This window comes from Medicago sativa, chromosome 5 (genome assembly GCF_051527215.1).
Source record: "Medicago sativa cultivar Bolivia chromosome 5, Bolivia_mono, whole genome shotgun sequence".
NCBI lineage: Eukaryota > Viridiplantae > Streptophyta > Magnoliopsida > Fabales > Fabaceae > Medicago > Medicago sativa.
The window spans coordinates 32891930-32916350 of record NC_140753.1 but is presented as its reverse complement, the minus strand read 5'-3'; the positions used below and the strand labels follow the sequence as shown (position 1 = coordinate 32916350).

General features: G+C 30.4%; 2 protein-coding genes and 1 long non-coding RNA gene across 4 annotated transcripts; 1 reads left to right on the top strand and 2 right to left on the bottom strand.

Moving 5' to 3' along the window:
• The first annotated feature begins 10822 nt into the window (after positions 1 to 10822).
• LOC146921878 (8-hydroxygeraniol oxidoreductase-like) lies at positions 10823 to 13137 on the top strand. The gene is made up of 6 exons (XM_085710800.1): positions 10823 to 10942; positions 11157 to 11194; positions 11309 to 11711; positions 11912 to 12148; positions 12507 to 12665; positions 12849 to 13137. The coding sequence occupies exons 1-6, from the start codon at positions 10886 to 10888 to the stop codon at positions 12957 to 12959; spliced, it is 1005 nt and encodes a 334-aa protein (XP_085566926.1). The 5' UTR covers positions 10823 to 10885; the 3' UTR covers positions 12960 to 13137.
• Positions 13138 to 15141: 2004 nt separating this feature from the next.
• Positions 15142 to 15822, bottom strand: LOC146921877 (uncharacterized). The gene is made up of 2 exons (XR_015010806.1): positions 15679 to 15822; positions 15142 to 15580 (listed from the first exon to the last, which is right to left on the bottom strand). It is a non-coding gene; the product is annotated as an uncharacterized LOC146921877 (long non-coding RNA).
• Positions 15823 to 18160: 2338 nt separating this feature from the next.
• LOC146921876 (PI-PLC X domain-containing protein At5g67130-like) lies at positions 18161 to 22480 on the bottom strand. 2 transcript variants are annotated; one of them, XM_085715129.1, is made up of 8 exons: positions 21864 to 22480; positions 20812 to 20934; positions 20557 to 20697; positions 20369 to 20467; positions 19653 to 19956; positions 19259 to 19482; positions 19088 to 19174; positions 18161 to 18489 (listed from the first exon to the last, which is right to left on the bottom strand). In XM_085715129.1, the coding sequence occupies exons 1-8, from the start codon at positions 21945 to 21947 to the stop codon at positions 18457 to 18459; spliced, it is 1095 nt and encodes a 364-aa protein (XP_085571255.1). In that variant the 5' UTR covers positions 21948 to 22480; the 3' UTR covers positions 18161 to 18456. The 2 variants fall into 2 exon arrangements, with proteins under 2 accessions (XP_085571255.1, XP_085571254.1); XM_085715128.1 differs by having other exon boundaries at positions 18215 to 18489; positions 19083 to 19174; positions 21864 to 22071.
• Positions 22481 to 24421: the final 1941 nt, after the last annotated feature.

Sequence of the window (24421 nt, the reverse complement as noted above, 5' to 3'; positions counted from 1 at the left end):
TAAAAATAATAATAAACATATTACTCCAAGTATAATGATAGAGATAAACATTGTGTATGTGTAATTAAGATAAAGATAGATAAAATTGAGATGAATAAAGAATAGTGCCTCTAAAAACAATATATAGAGAAGGTTAAAGGATATGATCCAAGTTACACATCTATCTCTCTATCTTCTATATATTTATATATCTTTGAATTTGTACATCTAAAAAAAAATTACACTATTAATTAACAACTTGACTTTCCAATTATCTTTGAAGAATTAAATAATTAATTAATTATCAAATTGAATAGTTTCCTCCACTATTGAAAAAAAAAAAGGAACTTCCTATTCTGCATGTCACACAAAATGAAAGGAGAAAACAAAGACTTACTTGACAGTTAGTACTATATACCTCAAAGAAAAATATGTATGCTACAATTATTAAATAATTAAATCCATATGCCCACATAAAATAAATAAAAAAACGTATACACTAATCAAATTGTCAGAAAATTTAGGAAAAGTCAGTCCTAACATGATAAGAATATTAAAATGATTATGATATCCAAAAAAAGTTCCATTCATTAGATTGGAAACTCTAAAAATGAACGTTTTAATTTTTTTAATAAAATCTTGCCCCAACTTATCTTATATATGCATGATTGCCCAACTCTACTACCATGATCATTTATGCTTTTCTGCTTTGTTAAGGTGATGTGGTTCTCCTTTTACTTTCCTTTCCTTATTTTTTGTGTTTGGGTATACATTTTCGGTCCATAAATTGGTTTTTTTTAAGGAAGGTCCGTAAATTGGTTGATATGTTTTCTCAAAAAGAAGTTCATATATCCCACACATATAGCATATAAGATTATACATAGAGAACACATTATTTTCTTAGACTAATACAGTTTTATTTTCATATTTTATCCATAACAACAGAGAGATGTTTGATCACTAAGATGTACTTTTAAGGTTTGATACTTACTATTAAAATTTGCTTTTAGGATTTACACATATGCAATTTGTATGACCCGTGCGGCAGCACGGGTGCAAGGACTAGTTGATTACAAGTGTTAAGTAATTTTAAATCAAACCCTAATTCTTAATAATTGAACCCTTAACCTAAAGTATGAGGAATGTGGAAAAGGGAACCCACCTTGATTTCTAGGGCGATGATGTTGATTCAAGTTTCTAATCTCTTTTCTTGCTCCATGCCACCTTACATCTCTAGCCTTTCTTCTAACTCTAACTTTTTCCTCAATCTTCAATCATTCTCCTTTCTTGTTCTTACTAACTATCTCTCTCTCTCTCTCTCTCTCTCTCTCTCTCTCTCTCTCTCTCTCTCTCTATATATATATATATATATATATATATATATATATAAATCACTCAAAATATGTAGTGGGTTTTATAATTAAATGATGATTTTAGCTTTGCATGGTGATTTTCTCAAGAAAAGAAAAAATTGGTGTTATTGTTTTTAGTTGTTGTTACGTACACAAAGAAGAAGAAGAAAGTAAATTATGATTCATTTTCTTGGTTTCACATATGAGAGCTGCTAAATAGCGTGAACCACTTTCTCAAAAAATTTGACGTGCATAAATCATTATCATCTCATGAACAATGTCAACTATTTGTTTTCAAATGCGAAGTTAAACTAAACAAACAAACAAAAATACAACACCCTTAATAAAAGTAACCTCCATGCCAAGAATGATAAAGTTGGTCAGATAAGCAAAAAAGAGGTGTTAAGTGAAATCATTGTACCATTTGTCTTTTATGAATCTGTTTAGTAAAATAAATTTAAGAAAGTTTGTTAACCAATGAGAAAGTGAGAAGATAAGCATACAAATACTTAGAAATCAAATCAAGATTGAAATATGTTTCACGCAAGTTGTTTAAACAATTAAAAAATCAACTTCTGCTTACTTCGTGAAATTTTGTTCAAAATCGTGTCGTACTATTAAACATTTTTCTTCACATATTTATAAGTGTAAAAGGAAATTAAGAAAATACCATTATTAACTTAACAAATGTCTATTATATCCTTTGCATAAACATTAATTTCAAGGCTATATATCACAACTTTATTTTATATGCATAAACATTAATTCCAAGAATATTTTATATGCATAAACATTAGTTTATAACTCTTAATACATTCAAGGATACATCCAATTAGATACTAATAAGTAAGTTATAAGTTTGTTTTAAAAAAAAGTAAGTTATAGGATGAGATGTTACAATATAGAACTTTATTGCTTGTGTAATGATGATTAGATTACATTAAATTTTATTCTATTTATTTTATTGTTTATTGATGTGATAACCCACAAACCAATCAAGGGGTATGATAGAACTATCAACGTAACTATTTAATTTAGTTGCTCTTCCTCGCTTTATTAAAAAGTTTGACTTAAATCATATTTACATCCAAATTCATATATACTATTGGTTGTGTTTGTTGACAATGTAAGTTTTTGCATTACTAGAGACAAATTATCAAAATAAAAATATATGAAAGAATATCAATTACTTTATAGTTATAAAACACAATTTTTTTAACCTATTTGTGTGGTTGTTCTCCTTTTAGATTTGATGAGTCGAGTTATTGGTTGTTGGTTGCAACCTCAATTTCTCCTATTGTGAAAACCTCATTTCCAATTGTAATGTGTACATTTTTCATATTACCTTCTAAAACTCCATTTTGTTCAAAACGCAATCACTCCAAGATTATGACCTCATATCTTTTTAACATATTAATGATCATATTCAACTTAATCATAATGTAACATACAATGTTATGGTATAATGTAACCAAAATTTAATTTTTTTAGAAATTTTTGAACATGACCATAATTCTTAGAAATTGATAATTAATATAAATACTTTTGTAAAACAAATAAACTTAATCATAAAATAAAAATGTTTAAAACATTACCAAAAATAGAAGAAGAATTTTTTTATAATAAATCATGTATAACATTTCTTATAATAAACACATTTTAAAAGATTTCAAGAATCATCATTCTTAGGAGTGAAAAAGACTACACATTTTAAATGTTCATATAATATTTAAGACACCATTTCATCCAAAGTAATGAAAATTTATAAGCGCTAAAAGATATATTTTAATGTGTAAATTCAATATGCTAATTCTCAGTTTAACAAAATAGGTTTGCTGAACTTTTGAACAATTGGTTAAAACAAACTTATTTAGTTCTAGCAAAATTGTATCTCCTCTTGCAATATTGATATCTGACCTTCCTTAATGTGTATATCAGTATCAAGTGTTGCAATTTGTTCCTTTTGCTCTTCGATATTTAAGTTTAACATCATATTCTCCTCACTAATTTGCTTCACTAGTTTCTCCCAAAATTCATCTTTATCCCTCATTTTTGATAATTCCCTTTGAAGGCAGTTTATACTGTCATCTTCCTTCAACATCTATTACAATTTGTAACAGATGTTGAAGGAATTGTAACAGATGTTGAAGGAAGATGACAGTATAAACTGCGATGTTGAAGGAAGATGACAGTATAAACTGCCTTCAAAGGGAATTATAAAAAATGAGGGATAAAGATGAATTCTGGGAGAAACTAGTGAAGCAAATTAGTGAGGAGAATATGATGTTAAACTTAAATATCGAAGAGCAAAAGGAACAAATTGCAACACTTGATACTGATATACACATTAAGGAAGGTCAAATATCAATATTGCAAGAGGAGATACAATTTTGCTAGAACTAAATAAGTTTGTTTTAACCAATTGTTCAAAAGTTCAGCAAACCTCTTTTGTTGTATATACAATTACAACACTTTCTCAAACAATGTAATTTAAATTGTACACAACTCAGTGTTCTTTGGTTTTGAAACAATAATGTTAAACTCACATTCAAATTAGGATTTGTGTATACTTTGTTATCAACAATGATATTTTTGTTCTTTCATTTTGTAGCAATAGCAACCACAAACCCCTTATTTATCTTGTGTGATTGACCATGTTATAATACATAAGAAAAAACTGATTATTAAACATGTTTAAATACGTAATTGCAACTCATACATTAAATAAATACCCTTCCAAATCTACCTCTCAAACATATCGCAAATAATTTTTTGTTAGTTAAACTAGTTGTTTGGTTAGTTAAACAACAACGAATTTTATACTGTACATAGATTGTAATAAAATGACAAAAAACATGATTATATGTGCGATCAAGCATAAAATAGCTAATTATTTACCACCGAAGAATGAACATAGTTAACATTGAATTCAATAGTTTTTTTTTGTTGAATTTGGTCACAATTATACATAGATTAAAAACATTGAATTCTTTAATACTTGGATACATAATAACATTTGTCTTATTATCATTTTTATTCATACATATAACATAGAAAATATAATAATAAATAAATAAGTTTTTGTTGAAATTTAATACCAAAATAAAAATCAAGTCACATGTCCTGCGAGTGAGCAAGGGGAAGTGACAATAATTTTTTTGTCGCAGTGGTACCCTTTGAATAAAAGATATTCATAAAACAAACAAAAAATTCATTATATCAGTGAAAGATAAAATTGTATCAACAAAAACGCAATAGTAAAGTAGATTCAACAAATTTACATTTTAACTTGTAAAAACTCTTAAATCATCAAAGATAAAAAGAAAACTTAAAAAAGAGAGTATAAAAAATCGAACAAAAGAATACCTCGAGCTTTCTAGACAAATGCAGAGTAAAATTCAGAACCATGGTAAAAGAAGTAGATGAATGTGAATGTTATTGTCGTGTGGAAGAAAGAGATGAAAATGGTTTCTCAGATTTTTATTTTAGTCTCCTTTTTTATACCACTTTCTTGTCCTTTTTGTGTTTATTGTACAAAGTTAACAATCAAAATAAAACAAGTAATTGTAATAATCGTTATGTTTGATTTATTTTATTATTATTATTATTATTGTTGTTGTTGTTGTTGTTGTTGTTGTTGTTGTTAAACTTTCTTTTTCAATTTGTTATTAACATGTACATTCAATATTTTTTGAAGTATTATTTAAAGTTTCTTTTTAAAATGTTTGCGCCTATCAAACGTTTATGATTTGGAGTTGAGATCAAAAATTAAAATACATATTCTCTTGCTTCATCGATTCACCATTTCCCAATAAAACATTTCTAAGTTTGTCCTCTTAACCATTGTCTTAAGGACACTCTTTAGCATTTCCCTTATTATTATTGTTCAAGTAATCATGACTTACTTATTTGTTCATGATTCCTCTTAATTAGACACTAGAAGTATTTGAATGGTCTCATTCACTTATATTTTTCATTACCTCTAATCGGAATAAATAAATTAAAATAAAAATATATAACACTCACAAATACATAAAGATATGTTCTTACTCTTCAAGACATTGGGACATTGATTTACTTCAGGAGATATTATTATTTTCTTATAATTAGTAAGATAGAAGTGCATTCTCACATGTATCGATTGGTGTGAATGATTTTGTACAGGTTAAAATTATACATATTATATTTATGTTAATATTGATATTATGGGTTATATAATGAAATAATTGTCATTCATTAAATTGTAAATTTTTTACTAAATGCATTGATATTATTATATATATGATTTAGAACAAAATTATCAACATGTATATGCTAATATTTTAATTGCAAATTATGTCATATAATGATTTTGATTTTTAGTTAATCATGTCCTTCATTTTATATTATACAATATATTTACATATTTTCAAAGTCTTGCTATAGTCTAATGTAAACATTATATAAAGCAAAATGTTTGAACTATCACATGTATAACATAATATGAAGTACCCATTTTTATTACAAACTACCGACATTTAAATAAAGTAAACACATAGCAACATAAGTTTATCACATTCCATTAAAGTTTAAATATATTAAGAAACATGAAATCAAAACAAACAAAGTAAGCAATCTTTTTGTGCTTGTTTTACAAACATTAAATTTTAGTCTCCCATTTCTATATCACGTTCTCGCTGTTTTTGTGCTTGTCTTGCAAATTTAACAATCAAAATTAATGAAATAATTCTTTTTTTTACAGCTGGTAATAATTGTTGGCTGGTAATAATTGTTATGTTTCCTTCCTTTTCTTTTACTTTCCTTATTTTATTAAACTTTATATTCTTTTTAATAAATAAACGAAATGGATAATAATTATTGAAACTCACTCACATGTGGAGAAGACAGGGTTCGAACTCCGATAATGATTACTGAACTAATAATTTTGAAGTTTTTACTAGTTCAATTATAACTTGTGGACTTTTCACTAAAGTTTCTATTTCAATGTTTTCTTACCTTGTCCAGTGGATATTTTTTTAAGTATCGTTCAATCTCTCTCTCTCTCTCTCTCTCTCTCTCTCTCTCTTTGTTTTTTTTTACTTTTCTTATTTAAATGTGTGTGCGCGTCAATTATTTTTGATTCAGTGTCAAGATAAAAAATTATAATCCATGTTCTTTTGCATTATCGATTCTCGTATCTACTACTTACTTTTGTTTTTTGTTTTTCAGGGAACCACTACTTACTTATTGTTCATGATTTCTCTTAATTAGACACTAGAAGTATATTAATGGTTTCCTTCACAATTATTTTCTATCACCTCTACCTGGAATAAATAAATTAAAATATATAACACACAAAAACACACTTAGAGATGTTCTCACTTCTTCAGGAGATTGAGACATTGATTTCCATATGAATAACTTGTCAGATTACACTATTAGTCGTGTTCGTTCTCTTTTAGCTCCTACATATGAGGATGGTCCTGATACTATTGGGTGGAGTAGAACCAATACCCACCAATTCACAGTTCAAAGTGCTTATACATTGCAACATCAGAATTTTCCAACGGTGGAGTGTGGTAGGGCCCGCATCACATTCATACCTTTATTTGTTTGGCTAATCATCATCAAATCCTTATTAACTTTGAAAGAAGTAGAGGAGGTGTTGGGATTTCTCCTACTTGCTCGTGTGTTGGGTGTGATGATGAAATTGTCCTTCATTTGTTTTGTGACTGCATTCACGCAACTCAAGTATGGCTTCCTATTGCTCCCTCTGATTTTATAACTGACATCCTTTCTTTGGATTGGAGGGAATGATTTTTCAACAACCTTAACGGAAAAAGAGGTGTGAAGAGCACATCTAGAATCTAGATATCATACCACCTTTATGAGAACATACTAGTATTTGTGGAAGTGGAGGAATAAAACTATCTTTGAAGCTGATTTCCAAAGGTCGAACAATCCAACTTTATTAATCAAGAGAATTGTTAGAGATACTGAAGACTACATCTTGTAGCACCATAATAGATGACCTAAGTTGAACGATATTATCTACATATGATGGAAACAACTAAATGAAGGCTGGGTCATGCTCAACAACGACAATGCGTGCAAGGATAAGGATCATAAATTTCGGTTGAGGTGATCTTTTTTGTGGTTTAGATAGTAAATGGATTAAAGGCTACACTAAGAAGATTGAAGCTTGTGATGTCTTGCATTCTGAGATGTGGGGGGTCGTATTTGGGCATAAACATAGATTTGAGGGAGCATTTTGATTATCTTATAATGGAAAATGGCTCTAAGATATTGATCGACATGATTTCTAACAATTTCAAGTTTAATGGGAATATTTTTATTTTAGTTCATCCTATCAGAAAGCTGTTGAAAATGATACGACATGTACAAATAAAACATACTTAGTTGAAGAAAATAAAAGTGCTATTTGACTTGTTAACTTTAGCATTTATGTGGATCACTTGAATTTATAAGCTTCAAAAACTCTTCTTTGATGATACTTCTAGGGCTCGCATCCTATGAATGTCCGTATAATTTCATAATTTTTTTTTACTCTTGGAATTTGCCCTCACTTTTTACAAAAGAAAATAAAAATAAACCACTCTTGCAATTATTTGACTCTTGCTCTTCTATTAACTTAGTGATGAAATAAAATGATCAACTCTTATATTTATATATCCATAATTCTAAAACACTCATTCAACAAATATTTTTTCTTAATCTCTTTCTTTTACATGAGTTTCTTATTAGTGTCTCTATTTCTATCTATCGTAGAATCATAGTCTTGAATGAGTAATCGGTGTACACAAATAATATTTCAAAAATAAAATAAAGAAAACAATGTACTATGCATTCTCGAAAATAAGTGCCACACCCCACGCCTAAATATTTATTTAACAATGTAATCTAGTTGCTACTGTAATTGTAATATTTTGAAATAATATTTTTCTACATATCACTAATAATAATACATCAATTAAGTATTTAGATATCCCCCTCACACAATTAACTCATAGAATAGTAACATTCGCATAATAAAATTATGATACTACACTATTATTATTTTTTTTTACAAAAGTGTAAGGAATATCAACAAAAAATAAAAGAATATCTTGATCTTACGTTCTATCAAAAGTAATAATGATTCCCTCATCCAAACTGACATTTGAAAGTTTTTTTGAAAATGGCCATTTCATCCTTAACATAACACCCTCATGAGTATGTTTCGATCCCAACTCCCAACTATACTAGCTTATTACGTTGGAACCTTACTCTACCGGTGCATTCTTTTACCTCAACAATTATCACTTCATTAAGAACATATCGTATTATTAGAGAAGACTAAGTCTCACTTATCCTAACCTTAATCACTCCTAACATCAACAACAATGACATGACAAAAACTCTATACCTCATGAAACATTTATTTGTGTTTCAGATTTGATGGACCTCCCTTAGACTAAAAACACCCGTATACACGAGCTCTTTTTGATTACTTGCTGATTTATTTGGAAATCTTTTGTCAAAAAAAAAAAAGAATTTATTTGGAAATCTCAAAATAAAAAGTTATTCTTGACACCCCTTGGATGGGTTGGTGTATGATTAATCTCATTAAATCACATCTGAAAGCTACAATCAAGAGTTTGGTTCGTAAGAGTTGGGCTTAATGAGTGCTTGTTCTTTTGGCTTCCTCATGTAAATGATGTATTTGAACGTAATGTTGATGGTAGTTCATTTGATAATTGATTATATGTATTTTCTAGTTGTGGGATTACTATTGATATTAATGTTGAATAGCAAGCTATTCATTGATTGAGGCTGCTTAGAGTAATAGTCCTAGATTCTTCATGCTCTTGTTATCAATAGCATTCAAAGGTTAATGAACTATCGTTGGGTTTTGACTTTTCAACATTCCTTAAGGTGGAGGAACAATTGTAGGACCGACTAGTTAAATAAGGTTATGTTTGACTCATGCAACATGTCTTGAGGTCAATGTCCAAATTTTTTTTTTTTTTATTTGGAGTCCAAATCAAAAACTAAAATACCTGTTTCACGAGTTCTCTTGTCTCCACTACTTATTTGTTTATGATTTCTCTTTCAGGTACTTAGTATTTGAATGGTCTCCTTCATTACTATTTTCTTTGATCTCTAAATAAATTAAAATACACGTAACACTCAGACACACACAAACATACACATATATGGACATGATCAACTGATATACCATGATATCAAACTTAATATATGGCACCTACAATAATTCTGTATAATGTAATTGTATAAAATCAACTTTGGATTAAAAGATATCATAATATACATGTCTATAAAATTTGATATGTTAATGAGATACATAAAAATTAATGTCTTATGAACTTTTAAAAAATAATTTAATTTTGACGTATTCTATTGACATATGAAATGATTTAACATTAATGTAAAACTGTGTAGAGATAATATATGTTATTATATCTTTTAATCCAACGATTGATTTGGTTATGCGACAAAGAATTATCAAATGTGTCCTATTTTTATGTTTGACATTATGATGTATATATATATATATATATATATATATATATATATATATATATATATATATTATATTATTATGGTACACTCAAAAATTTGAGTGTATGGGTTACATCTAATTAATCTTTAAGATGAGTTATTTTTTATATTTTTTTAAATTATTCCCGGTGATAACATGCTAGTGACCGATAACTACCTTCACTTGTACATGCACAAATGAAATAATTTGTCCCACTGAGTGAAATTTATTCTACTCTTTATGGTTTTTTCTGTTATTTGTTGAAGAGTTTCTAAATAAATATTGTGTGTTTAATATTTCTTTTTCTCATATCTTATTTTAACTATGTAAAAAATATAATTTATTACTTTGGTACCAACATGACATAGTTTTTTTTTTCTCTCTCAAAAAAAAATGAAATAGTTTTTTTTTTCTTATAAAAATTTGATATTGTTCCAGTTTTTCCTCTTTGAAATTTCATTAATTGGTCATATATTAACTTTGTATATATTAGTTTTTTTAAAAATGGATTGTATCTGTTTTTTAAGTAGCTTATTAATGAAATAATTTCATTTGTAGATTATAAAAATATTTCATACAAACCTCCATTAATGTGTTCTCACATCATATTAAAGGAAAAATGATTGGAGGTGTTTGTATTCAATGAATATATTTTATTTTAATATTTGTAGTGTTGACTGAATTTTATATACCTATGTTATTATTTTAATAGTATCATTACTTGTCTTTTTTAAGGAACATCACTACTTATATTCTCTTTGCTCCCAATAGCCAAAATATTTGCTCATTTCATCTTCAATATGTCGAGCACCTCACAAGTTATTACATGCAAAGGTATCACCATGTTTTTTATTTAATGTAATTTTTATTACATGCTTTCACACACACACGTGTAAATATATGATATGATTCTATGGAAATTGTAGCTGCAATATGTTGGGGGCTAGGAAAAGCAGTGACAATTGAAGATATACAAGTAGATCCACCAAAGTCAAAAGAAGTCCGAGTTAAGATGCTTTGTGCTAGTCTCTGCCACACAGATATCTCAAGCACTCAAGGATTTCCACATGTTTGTTAATTACACTTTTATTAAACCTATTAATTTTCTTTTAATTGAAATCAAAATCATACAATTTGTAAATTTTATTATTATTATTATTATTATTATTATTATTATTATTATTATTATTATTATTATTATTATTATTATTATTATTATCATTATCATCATTTTGATTTGACATTTGCTAATTGATTTCTATTCTATAAATATTTATTTACAGAATCAATTCCCCCTAGCGCTTGGGCATGAAGGAGTTGGGTAAAACACCAAAAATATAATTAATCAATAGAGTAAAACTTTTTTTTTCTGTTGAAACTAGTTTTCCTTATATATTATATATTGATTTCACGTATATATATTGCATTGAAACAGCGTTATAGAGAGTGTTGGTGATGAAGTGACAAATATGAAAGAAGGGCATATTATAATTCCAACATATGTAGGGGAATGTCAAGAATGTGTGAATTGTGTTTCAGGAAAAACCAATCTTTGTCTTACATACCCTGTGAGATTCACTGGTCTAATGCCCGATAACACTTCAAGGTTGTCGATTCGAGGCCAAAGACTATATCATGTTTTGAGTTGTGCTACATGGTCAGAGTATGTCGTCGTTGATGTCAACTACCTTCTCAAAGTTGATCCAACCATTAATTTAGCTTATGCAAGTTTCATCTCATGTGGGTTTTCAACTGGTTATGGTGCTGCTTGGAAGGAAGCCAAGGTTAAAAGTGGTTCAAGTGTTGCTGTGTTTGGTCTTGGAGCTGTTGGCTTAGGGGTATTTGAACAAAATATATTTATATCTTTGTCGTGGTTTTAAATTGTGATTGTTGTCGCAACTGCAGTTCCGCTAATCTTTATAAATTAACCTTTATAATTATGGTTGTGGATTGCAATTTAAAACTACGTTTTTTGTTTTACTTTTTTCTTCGATTTAATTTTTTGATTATATGATGAGAGTGTGACCTTGTGGTGCAGGCTATAGGTGGAGCCAAAATGATGGGAGCAAGTAAAATAATTGGGGTTGATAAAAATGAGATGAAGAGAGAAAAAGGAGAAGCTTTTGGAATGACCCACTTTATAAATCCAAGTGATTCATGTAAGTCTGCTTCAGATTTGGTTAAAGAACTAAGTGGTGGAATGGGTGTTGATTATTCCTTTGAGTGCACTGGAGTTCCTTCTTTACTTAATGTATCCGTTGAAGCCACGAAATTAGTAAGTTCAACTTCATTAAATAATTCAGATGTTTGGTTAATCGAGTCAGATATATCTTGATCACATGGTTAATTTGTTGTGATATGTTATGCTTCATCTTATGATATTGGTATGTTCACCTGTTAACAACATCTTCGATTTTTACATTGTATATGGTTTGTTCGCTTGCTAACAACAACTTCGATTTTTACGTTGTATAGCATGTCTGGAATAACATTTAGTTATAACTATAGAGAATGTGTTTCTAGAAACATTGAAAATAATGTTTTAATTTTTTTTAGAATCATAATGTTTTCTCTAACACGGTTGATGTTCTTCCCCATTCTTGTTGTTCATAAATATTTTTCTATAAATACAGGGAACAGGTAAAACAATAGCTATTGGTTCTGGAGTTGAAAATATTGTACCATTTGATCTTATTGCCATTCTATTTGGTAGAACACTGAAAGGTTCTGTTTTCGGAGGACTGAAAACCACATCGGACCTTCCCATCATAGCTAACAAATGTCAGAATGAGGTAATAATCATCAAGAAACTAAACTTTTGTGTTGTGTGCATGTTTTTTCTTTAAATTTAATATTTACATGAATCTACATTTAAAATTTTGCTTAATGGTTGTTTTTGTATATGTAAGATTATTTGGGATAACAAAAAAAAAATGTCCAATAACAAATGTATTGCACTATTTTATATTTTATAGGAATTCCCTCTTCAAGAACTGCTCACCCATGAGGTACCATTAGCAGATATAAACAAAGCATTTGAGCTAATGAAGCAGCCTAATTGTGTGAAAGTTGTAATCAAGATGTGATATGTTTTAGATCTAAGACAAAATCTTTAACAAAGGCTAAGAAGACTCACATACAACTCCAACTTTACAGAATAATGATAGGAGTTGTGATATCTTATTACTTCCTATGAAATATCTTCCTTTCAAATTTAGTCTGTATTAAATTTTTCTTTGATGGACTATGTGATTTCATTTATTTACTTTGAGTTTATCTTCAATTGCATCAATGATAAATTATCATGATGGTATTGTTGGACAATTTGTCCAACAATTGGACATATCATAAGCTTTTAAAGAACAACAACTTTCATATTTAAATATAACAAAATCTATATTGAATCAAGATGCTAAAATGTAAAGAGATAAGGAATAAAAAAACGACACCGCGATTTATGATTAGTTCACACACACCTTCCTCACTATTAGGCTACTCCACTCCAAATGTCAAAGATATTGGAGTTTGTATTAACTGTTTGTTACTAATTTTTCTTCCAATCCTATTTACTCTGAAGTGGTAATTGGGTTTTATGGTTTTCCGTGTTTTTCCAAAAAAAATGTTCCACAAATAATCAGAAACATTTTTGGAATCATCCATGGATGATACACCACAACACAAGAAAAGAAAGACTTTGATCTCTTTATTTTAGATTTGATAGTACACGTTGGGTGATAATAACTGAAAAGTTGTTATAACTTCATTCAGGTCTCTCAAGTCTCTACAAATAATCTTTTCAAATAATGAGAGACATGTTTATCAGTGAAACCTGCACATAGGGAACCACTAAATACTAAGGCTTTGTTTGCGAGTTTGGAGGGGAAGGGAAGGGAAGGCTCTAAAGGGTGGAAAATATGAGGGAAAATGGAGAAATCTTTCAATTTTTTTAAAAGAGTAGTTTTATAGAGAATGATAAATTAATGCATATGATTACTATATTTTTAATTTTAAAAATAATATAACAACATAGATTAAATTTGAAGAATTCATATAAACCCTCAAAAACCCCCCAAAACCCTCCTCCAATACAATTTTTTAGTTCCCCCAAATGAGGAGGGTTTAATATTATGAAGAAAAGTTAACCCCCCAAAGTCCTCCCCTCCCATTTTCCTCTATTTCTTCCACTTGCTCCTTCCTTTTTTTCCAAGTCTTCCCCTCCCTTCCCTTCCAAACTCGCAAACAAAGCCTAATGGAATGGGATCCCTATAATTACTTTAGATCCATATTCATATGAGCTCTCATCTCTAACGCTGGTACTTACAAGCTTAGTGCTAATTTTAGCCTAAGAAGACACTTGAAGAGTTGAAGTGATCAATTCTACAATGGATGGAGTCTAGGATAGTTTTCCTATATGTATGAGTGACTATAAAATATATTTTGAATTAAAAAAAATACAAGTCTGACAGTTCACTAGCAAGTAATTAAAAATTGAGTTTTATAAAGTAAGGCCAGGGTTTGAAATTTGAGCTTGTTTCAAAAACTTGTATTCTATAAATGAGAGCACTTCATTTCAGAGGAAGGTTTTGTGCTTGTGATCAAAGTGTCAGGGTTATTGCATTTCATTACATTGCATTTATAGCCATATTTCCTATGGTTCTCTCAGCTCGTGTTGGAAACTCAGAAGCACAACAGCAATGCATGTCAATAACAACTGTTTTTAATATGCTTAAACCTCATATGGTATATCAAAAGTGTGAAAGCCAATTTCACAGCACAAGCTACTCCACCCGTATTGCTTCGTATTTCAATTTTATATGCTATCATATAAAAATGATATTATTTTTTGGATATATGTCTAGTAGTATGTAAGAAATGTACTTTCTCTTTAGTGAAAAGATGGTAGTTATTAATTTTTAGTAAGCTATCTTTCCAAAACAGTTCCAGCAGGTGGAACGAGTTCTTAGCAGCATCTAAATGCCTCTATCTAGGAGAGGGAAGTCCAGCCTCCAGATCTAGGTTGAACTAAGATGACAGCAAATTTAAGCACAAGAGTAATATGAAATGTGAACGAGTCAAAGGTCAAGTCACATAATCGATCGAGCATTTGATGTTCAAAATGAGGGATTTATGAAAAAGAAGGTAGACTGCAATCAACCACGCAGTTGCTCTTTGCCAAATAAATGTAATATTAAATGTCATAAATGCACGAAGTAAAGACGTACATATCAGCCACAATATGTTCTACTAAAGAAATTTAATTACAGAAAATGATAAGCGAAATGTGCATTGCATTAATATCAAGTGCACCTAGAATTGGCGAAACTTTGATTTGTACATGGAGACAAAGCTTATATTGTTCAAACCATCAAATCTAGTAGTAGCATATATAGAAACGAACAAAAACACCAGGTATTCAATTAGGAATAGAAACATTCATATACACGACAGCTTACATGCAAGAGAGATCCTAGGATAGGAGGACAAATCTTCCAAAAATTGGCGTTTCTGCATTGGATTTGAGTTTCTAGCATGGCGGATTGTCATACCCTGTAAGTCTTGCATTTTGCAAAATATATATATGTTACAAATCGAAAATCAGCTTCAAAAGCATCATATCCGATAATTTTACATGTAGTGAGACGAGATAAAACGCATTCAGAAACATGATATGAGTATTTCCAATTCTCTCTGGTTGTTGAATTCCCCCCTTGTCAATCCGAAACAAAAAGAAGATTTGTAAAAATACTTCAAAAGAAATAAGGACAAGTAAAAATCAATAACTATCCTTTGATGTGACAAACAAACCTTTACAATTTGAAGAGCTTGAAGTTTGGGACAATTCTGGAGCATTTTCACCACCTCACCCCAGTCATGAATGCCTTTATGATACCAATGCAGTGGAAGTTCAGTTAAGTTTCCAAACACGAGAAGTTCTTTATAATATGAATTGATTTCTTCATTGTGAAGAATCTTTCCGAACTGCACAACACAGGAAGAAGATACATACGGATTGTAAAAAACAACCTCGATCAAACAACAGGCCTAGTATAAGAAGACTAAATCGGTATTGTAGTCCTTAAAATTGTAAGGATTGGTCAATTTAGTCCTTCAAATTTACGAAATAAAAACTTAGTCCCCTAAACCTGAATAACATCAATCAATTTAGTCTTCTTTTCAAATGTATCTTTAATCCACATGCTAATTACAAGAAACTATTCAAGAGAACATGTAGGTATTGTTGCATCAATTATAATAACTACAACGCTGACTTAATGCAATAATATAATACGGATGATAAAAGAGGATGCATGATTATCAATATATCATACCTCGTATACCCTTAGAAACTGAACGTTATAAACTGCTCTGAGTGGAACATCAAATAAACAGATTTTGGCATTGATAAACTTGGATAAGGGTTTAAGGTACTCTCCCACTGTAACACCGGCATTTGCTTTAACAATAGTTGTACTCAAACATTCCATCAATCTTAGGTTTTTCCATGAAACAGATTGCATACAAAAACAAGCTTTTGAGTAATGGAAGATCAACATGACAAAGGAACAAAGTGGCTATACGACGTACTTTCATCAATCTTAGAACCATAAGTGTTTTGCAGCAGAAAATGGTAGGCGCCAAAGGGATGTCTACCAATAACAGATTGAGATACTCGACACGACGTTGTTTTGCTGCTTCGACCCATTTGTCAAAACTGAAACAGTCAGCCTCAGCCTCCCAGAGTTTAGAACAAAACTTGAGATAAAAAGATTTGAGAGTTAAGTCTTGAGAGCGTGGGGATAACATAATTGCGTCCACCATTTGACGGAAGTGAATCCACTCCTCCGCATTGTTCACGCCCCATCATCGTCGAAGCGGATATCAGAGAGTGAATAACATAATGGAACCCACCTCTTGGAAATAATACTGGTTCTGAAAATGTATTTGATAGGGAGAAATGAGAGAATGTGAATTAGTATTTCTTCGGGGAAGTCACTGATCATCGCCGACTGTGGAATGCGGCGGTTGGGGATGTTTTCCATCGAGTGGGTATGATGCTTTGAAGAGGAAATCAAATGAGTAAGTTGGGTGAAGAGGAGGTCAGACAGACTGTGCGAGATTGTGATAGTTTACAAAGTCCAACTCTAGATGGTATTAATTTTGGATTTATAAAGGATTTATGGGTAAAGCTTAAAAGTGATGTGATGCGGTTTGTAACAGAATTTGATAGAAATAGTAAACTGTCAAGAAGTTTGAACTGTACTTTAATTGTTTTAATTCCAGAGGTGCATAGTCCACAACGGCTGAACGATTTTAGACGGATTTCCCAGGTTGGTTGTATGTATAAAAGTTTGGCTAAAGATTTGGCTAATCGGTTGCGGCTGGTGATTTTGAAGCATCATATCCGAGGCTCAGTCTATATGTTTGCATTTTTCCTATAAATACCCACTTATTCTTCACAATTCTTCATTCCAACTCACATTCTCTCCTTTTCTTTCTTTCTTTTGTTTTAGGTGGCAGGGTTAGGATGTCATAGTTTCATAGTTAGCGTTTCAGTAGAGACCTTCGTATCAGTAGCTTTGGAATGGTATGAATGGTCAAACTCGGTGGACGAAAGCCTTGTTTTGGGAAGGTGATCCTTTAGTTGCTACGCTTTTCCTATGTGTTGTTTATGGTCTAATTGCATTCCTGCGGCCGTTGTTCTCATGTTTTCTTCCCAAATTTATTCTTGATTTGTTTTGTGAATGTAAAAAATTCATAATTAACGTTTTCCTACTGCAGTAGACGTTAGTAAAGTGGATATTAATAAAAACATTTTATACTATCTTTAATTTAAAAATGAAAAGTAAGTCATCCACCTCTTCCTAAACCTTTCATCCAAACATACTCTGATGCTAAGATAATATCTCACATTGCATATGGTTTTTTTTCTCTTTCTGATACTAAATCTATGCTAACTCAACATAAGCAAGGGGAGATCTTTGGAAGGCATTTAAAAAGTTCTCCAAAATTTGTAATTTTCTTATAATACTGTCAAAAGTCTTTTCTTTACCTCTCCTCCAAAGCCACTCTCCTAAACAAAGTGAGGGATTCTCCTTCTTTCCCTCCATCCCCTTTCCTCAGAAAGCATGCCTCTCCCTTACTCTTATAACTCCCAAACAAAACGAAATCAGAGATCAATCTTAATGCTAGTTCAAATCAAATGAAGGAACATAAAGTTTTTCAACCATCATGTTGTGTCTAATATTAAGTTATTACATGAAAAATACAGATGGTAATCCATGTATGATTGCAGCACCAATATTTCCTTCTGTATTTCTTTTCAAACGAGATATAGCCCACGTTTTCATACAAGCTGCTATTTCTAGCTTTTGTGTTTTTCCACGGGGAAGTGGCATTGAAACATGCATAAATCTGGTAGAAGCTAAACCAGGCACACATATATTTATCTACTAAATTTTATTTGATGTATTTTGGAGCATCTCATACAGATTTGAACAGGTAATCCAAAATTCAGTACCAAAATTTCCTATTAGTTGCTTCATCCTTCATGCTTGTGTCGGAATCTCCCTTTTCAAAAAAAAATTATCTGCTTCCCCTTGTACATGATGTTCCATGCTGCACAAAATTCAAGTATAAAATCACTTCAAACAATTATATGATCTACATGGAAATATAAATTTGATGAATGCAGATCTTGAAATCTCAACTCTTTTCACAACAAAATATTTAGGCAAATATATGAAAATTGATTGAAAAGGATCTTTCTGATAACATTCAACTACTTTTTTAACGTTAAAATGTATCTCTGATTTTCTTTTCAAAAAACATATACCATCATTTTTATTCAAGATTGTCTGGATCAAAATGTTGCCACTTATCTAATAAATCCTAGTCGTTATATGTAGATTAGTTAGTTAGTATAATGAAGTTTGAAACAACTTAAATGATATCTCATAAATAACTAATGCATGTGAAGCAGGGATTTGAATGTGGATTCCCAGCATTTACGCAATCACGCAATTCATGATTTGCCCTGTCAAATTAACAGACGGCTCTAACTTTTGTTTTAGACCCAATTTACCAAAATCAAAATTCAAGCTTTATGATCTTTATCGGACGGTCTAACCGCTTGTATGATTTTCCATCAGCTAGGAATCTACATCTGTGAACTAGGGCCATGTATTGAAACTAACAAAAAATATAATAACCTTACCACACAAGCATGCACATCATCACATCCACACATTAATTTCCCATTTAACATATCTACAGCTTGAAATGACCCTCCACCATCACTTCGCTGCATCAAATTTCAAATGACAGTGGATGTCAAGATACACAAGATGTCGGTCAACCTACAATAAAACAAAGTAGAAGATTTTACCTTGTAATAATCAACTGCAACAAAATTTGCCCAGCGATTACCAGCTGCAGCATAACAAGTAGAAAGCATATTTATGAGGTCTTTTGAATTATCTTTACATGTAGCTTGTTGGATTGGAATTGTTCTAAAGTGATTTACTAAAACCAAAGATTTGCTTCTATCATTGAGTGCAGATGAATCTGCACGATTAGGGCATTTTCCCTGAACCATTCCATCCTTCCCATCTGCACTCATACACACAACATTAATGCAATATTGGAAAGTATTGTCGACAATACGTCATAAAAGCGGTACAACAAACTTGAAGTCCGAATAGAAAGAAAGAAATAACATAAATATTGAGAGATTATATCAAAGAAAGAAAGATAGTGCTACATATTCAAATGTTGCTTACATTGATTTTCAACCATATAGTTCCACTGATAAGCTATTCCTTCACTTTGTTCCTTGTTCTTTTGAGAGCCAAATACAATGAGTCTGTGATTTTTAGCAACCATGTCTTTTACTAAAGGCCAATCATGGCCATCTTTGGGCATGCTTGAGATAGGAAACCAGTATTTCATCAATCCAGAAGCTTTGAATATATTGGTTAATCCATTTGGTGTTTCAACATAGTCTTCTAATATTAGTGTCACAATTTCTGATGGATTTGCAGTTAGAAAGTTTTCCACTTCTTTTAAAGCATTTATGGCAGGTTCCTTGAAAGAAGAAGAAAATTTGAGATAAATAACAAGAAAATCTTAGTTTTAACGTCTAACCACAAAACGAAAACTCTTTTGAGTTTGTCTCTAAAGTTACGATAACCATAGAATATAACTTATGGACTTCGATTATCTGCCATCGTGCAATCACATACTTATGGACCATCAAATCAAGATTAGACGGTTCAAGTTCCAAATTTGTATATGGACCCAATTTACCAAAGTCAAAAGGTGAATTGTCTAATCTAGATTCGACAGTCCAGATTGCGTGACTGCATCAAATATTTGATTTGATTTTTGTATACCAAAAAATCATGATCCCTTAATAATTTTCAATCATCAGTCCTACAAGCATGTAAGCATGTAAAATTTTGCCTATATTAGATAAAAGCTTTTAAGAATCACTTACAAATGCAGTGAACTCGTGGCATTTTCCTTTAAATGAATGGCACAACCATATATCCCCTTTATAGTCATAAGTATCTAACATAAGGGCTCGAACTCCATTCTGCATATTGAGGCATTAGAATTTGGTGTGCATTCAAGTTCATCAAAGTTCAAGATTTAAAATGATGAATAGCCAAAGTGATATCTTACATATAGTTGCTGAGAGATAGTGTCTTCTTGATTTGGGAAGGTAACTAGAGGAGCAGCATCAGGGATTATTGACCTTTTTTTATTTGCAAATGAATTGTGGGTCGTCAGATATGCATATTTGTTGAACGGCAAAGATGTATTCTGTGCAAATGAAACTTGTTTATTGTTAGTAATTTAATTAAAAAAAACTAAAAGAAAATCATCATAACATGCATATCCTTGGTTACAATATGGAATATGTTGAGATGTTGATACCAAAAGCTTGAATGGATTTGTTGTTGATGATCTCACACATCTTGACCCCTGAAACTCTACATGGCAAGAGCTGCAAAATAGACCTGTTAAACAGTCTCCACTGGACGAGCATTTTCCCAAGAGCTGAAAAAATGAACAACTTTTCACACCAAATATTGAAATTGAAATTGGTTTCTATGTATTTCACTTGGATTGATGAAGTGGTATTGACTTGAGACATATGAGTGTATTCCTTTAAAGGTTTGATTCCTTTTGTGACAATTTTGGTGGGTTAATACATACCCATGAAGCACAGACACTCCTCAGATTAGGTGTGTCTTTGTGTTGGACATGTATCAGTGTCTGACACCGACAAATATGATTACACAAATTATATCTTCTTTTTCAAATTACTATCGATATCGGCGTTAAGTGTTAGTGTTGTGTCTGATGTTCGTATTCGTGTTTCATAGACCCATTACTCTAGCTCTAAATGGGGTTACGGTGGGATTCGAACCCTCGAATTAGTCTGTCCTTGAGAGGATACCGAGGTCCGCAAAAAAAAAAATGTTGAAGTTCCATTTGTTCTTGAATCGAAATTGCAAATACATTTTAAAGTGACTCTTTTGTTCATAATTTTATGGATTAATTGACTAACAAAAAACACAATAGAGAACTAAGATGATTAAAAGATGTGTTTCCAATTTCAATACATTCAAAGATTATAACGACAATGTCTTATACTCCATCCGTTCTTAAATACATGTCTCATTTTTATAATTTGCATTATTCACATAACTTGTTTTGATCCTATTTTTTAAAATGTAAGACATTGTCCGATTTGTTTCAATGAATATTGACATGTGTGAAGTGATTCACATATATATTTTTTTTTTTTGACACAATTCACATATGTATTTAAGAACGCAAAAGTTATCATGATGTGAAATTTCACAAATTAAAAGTAAAAAAATGCCTATATAACTTCTTACATGTGTTAGTGAAGTGGTAATAACGAAATAAAAAACATATACATCACAGGGAAAGCAATGAGTTCATAGAGTAACACAGACCTTGTGATGTTGATCAGGAAGCTCAACAGCAGCAGTAACTATAATGCCGACGAAGACTGAAAAAATAATCAATGACACACCCATTGAAAAGCTAGAGTTTTTTCTTTTTACTCAAAATAATAAATCTGAGGATGTCACGATTAAATATGAAATGGAAATGCATTATCTAAGGCAGATGATAAGGCGTGCATTTAAGACACTATTAAAGTTTTGTAAAAAAAAAAGAATGTACTAAATAAAAAGAAGAAGATAAAAACTTTCACTAATTTTTTTTCTATTTTTTAACTGATTTCTTTAATTTTCCAGTCAAAGAAAAATATTCTTTTTTTATGAGAACTTTTTTCTTACTCACGGGTTAGTAGTAAGATATTTGGAAAAAAAAAATCTCTACTGGAAATTGAAGAATCAAAGACCCTGGACCTCTTAAGGCAGTGAAACAATTATAATATCACAAATTAAATTTTAATATCGAAAAAACGTTGCTCTAGTTTCCAATCCGCAATTGAACTTTATAAGCACATAAGAAGTAAGAAGATTAAGGTAACGTATGAGTTATGACGCACTAATTGAAGCAGAAATCCTTTTTATTCAAAAATGTTTGATATTTTTGTAAAAATCTACTTATATATATAAGAAAGGAAGTGCCCGTTGAAATTACCAATTTGCCCCTATGAGGGGCATTTTGGTAATTCAATTATTGGAAGTGGTTTTTTTTTTTTTTTTTTTTAAGGTTTGGCCTATGAATTTCCACTTTTGCCCCTAACCAATTTTTTTTAATTATTTTCTTATTTTTATATTTTTAATAAAATTTAATTATTTTCCAATATTTATATTTTTAACTATTTTTCAATTTTTCCTCCTAAATTCAATTGTTTCTACATTGCCGTTGTGGGAGATTAAGGTATCGTTTGACCCGACTTTTTTCAAACTTCTCTACATTTTGAAGGAGAAGTTAGGCCGAATACAATATCAATTAAGTACTTACTAAAAAAAGTACTTTTTTTGAACGCATAAAATTGAATGGAATGAGCTTTGACCAGAAGTTGTTGAATATTAATTTAAAAAACTACTTCCTGACAATTTATTTCACAAGCACCTCTTTTCAACTCACGCCGGGAACTTTTTCTTTATTTTTTAATATTATATTTCAATATGTTTTTTTCTTCCATTTAACTTTATTTTTTTTTAACCGTTCCATTAATTTTTTAAGGAGATTCCATTTAATTTTATTACTTTTTTTCAAAGGAATTTTATTATCTTTTTATCACTTATATATTTAATTTCAATATCGTTTAATCATCACAATCTCACAAATATTTTTATTCACGCTGTCATTTAATGATCCCAAATATTTTTATCTCCTTTCTTCAACCTCGCGAATATATACACACATTAACGTTTAGAGTAATATTTTATGTCCGTCTGTCTGTTTTTTTGTTACGCTAATGCATATAATTTTTTTAGTGTTGCTTGGTTGAGTGCTACCTCACCAATTTTTTTAACTATTTTCCAATTTTTATATTTTTAAGAACTTTTAACTATTTTACAATTTTTTATTTTTAACTATTTAAAACTAAGTTGATGGTTCATGGTTTTTAAGGTTTATATTTTGACATATTACAATGATTCACAATTATCCGTCATTTTACCATCTATCCTTTCAATGTAATCTTCCAGACTGAATATTACTAAGCATATGTGAAGAGACTGAATATTGCTCAGTTTGATATTACTTTTTTGACGTCAAAGAGATTTTTTATTTTTTAACGGTCAAAATATTAATAACCAAGTTCCTACACAAGACGCTAAAGAGTTTAATGTGTTTCTTTCGTTCATTTTGTGTCATGTAAATATTGGTGTTAATCCCTTTTTGGTAACTCTATGACAGTAGCGCTCACTTTTATAATTTTAACTATTATGTAATTTATGATGTTTTCCTGCTCTTGATAAAGCTTTCATAAATATTTTGATAAAGTTTTTAAATTTTTGTGCAATATTCATTAATTTGTTCATTTTTCCTTCGGAACAATTTTTTTACAAAATACGTTACTGAACCCCATGCCTTAAACTATGCATCACAAATATTTGGATTATGCGAACTTCATTCTCAAATTTACTAAGAATGGTAATATTTCGTAATTTGAACATCTCTCCTTTAAAACAAGTTTTTAAAAGTGCGTATAATTCACATGAAAGGACTCGATACTAAATTGCAGTTAATATCTGTCTTTGCTGTAGATCATGTGAAATGATTTATATACGTTGAAACTGAAAGGCAAAATGATATAAATCAAGTAGAGAGGCATTCAACTATCTGTCTGATTCAGAAGTTTGTTCACCTGAAAGGAATGGATACTAAATTGCAGTTACTATCTACCTTTGTTGTAGATCATGTGAAAGGATTTATATACGTGGTACTAAATTGCAGTTAATATCTGCCTTTGCTAGGGGTGGCAAAAATACCCATGCCCACGGGTACCCGTGGGTAAAATCCGTCACGGGTATGGAGCGGGTAGCTAAACTGGTATCCACGGGTATAATAAACGGGTATTTGACTA

Coding starts and splice junctions, on each gene's coding strand:
- LOC146921876 (XM_085715128.1), bottom strand. CDS start 21,947: ATGGGTGTGTCATTGATTATTTTTTCAGTCTTCGTCGGCATTATAGTT. Junction 19,483..19,652: donor CTATATGGTTGAAAATCAAT/GTAAGCAACATT, acceptor GTATGAGTGCAG/ATGGGAAGGATGGAATGGTT. Junction 18,490..19,082: donor GTGCATGCTTGTGTGGTAAG/GTTATTATATTT, acceptor AATTTTGTGCAG/CATGGAACATCATGTACAAG.
- LOC146921878 (XM_085710800.1), top strand. CDS start 10,886: ATGCTTTGTGCTAGTCTCTGCCACACAGATATCTCAAGCACTCAAGGA. Junction 11,712..11,911: donor TTGGAGCTGTTGGCTTAGGG/GTATTTGAACAA, acceptor CTTGTGGTGCAG/GCTATAGGTGGAGCCAAAAT. Junction 12,149..12,506: donor CCGTTGAAGCCACGAAATTA/GTAAGTTCAACT, acceptor CTATAAATACAG/GGAACAGGTAAAACAATAGC.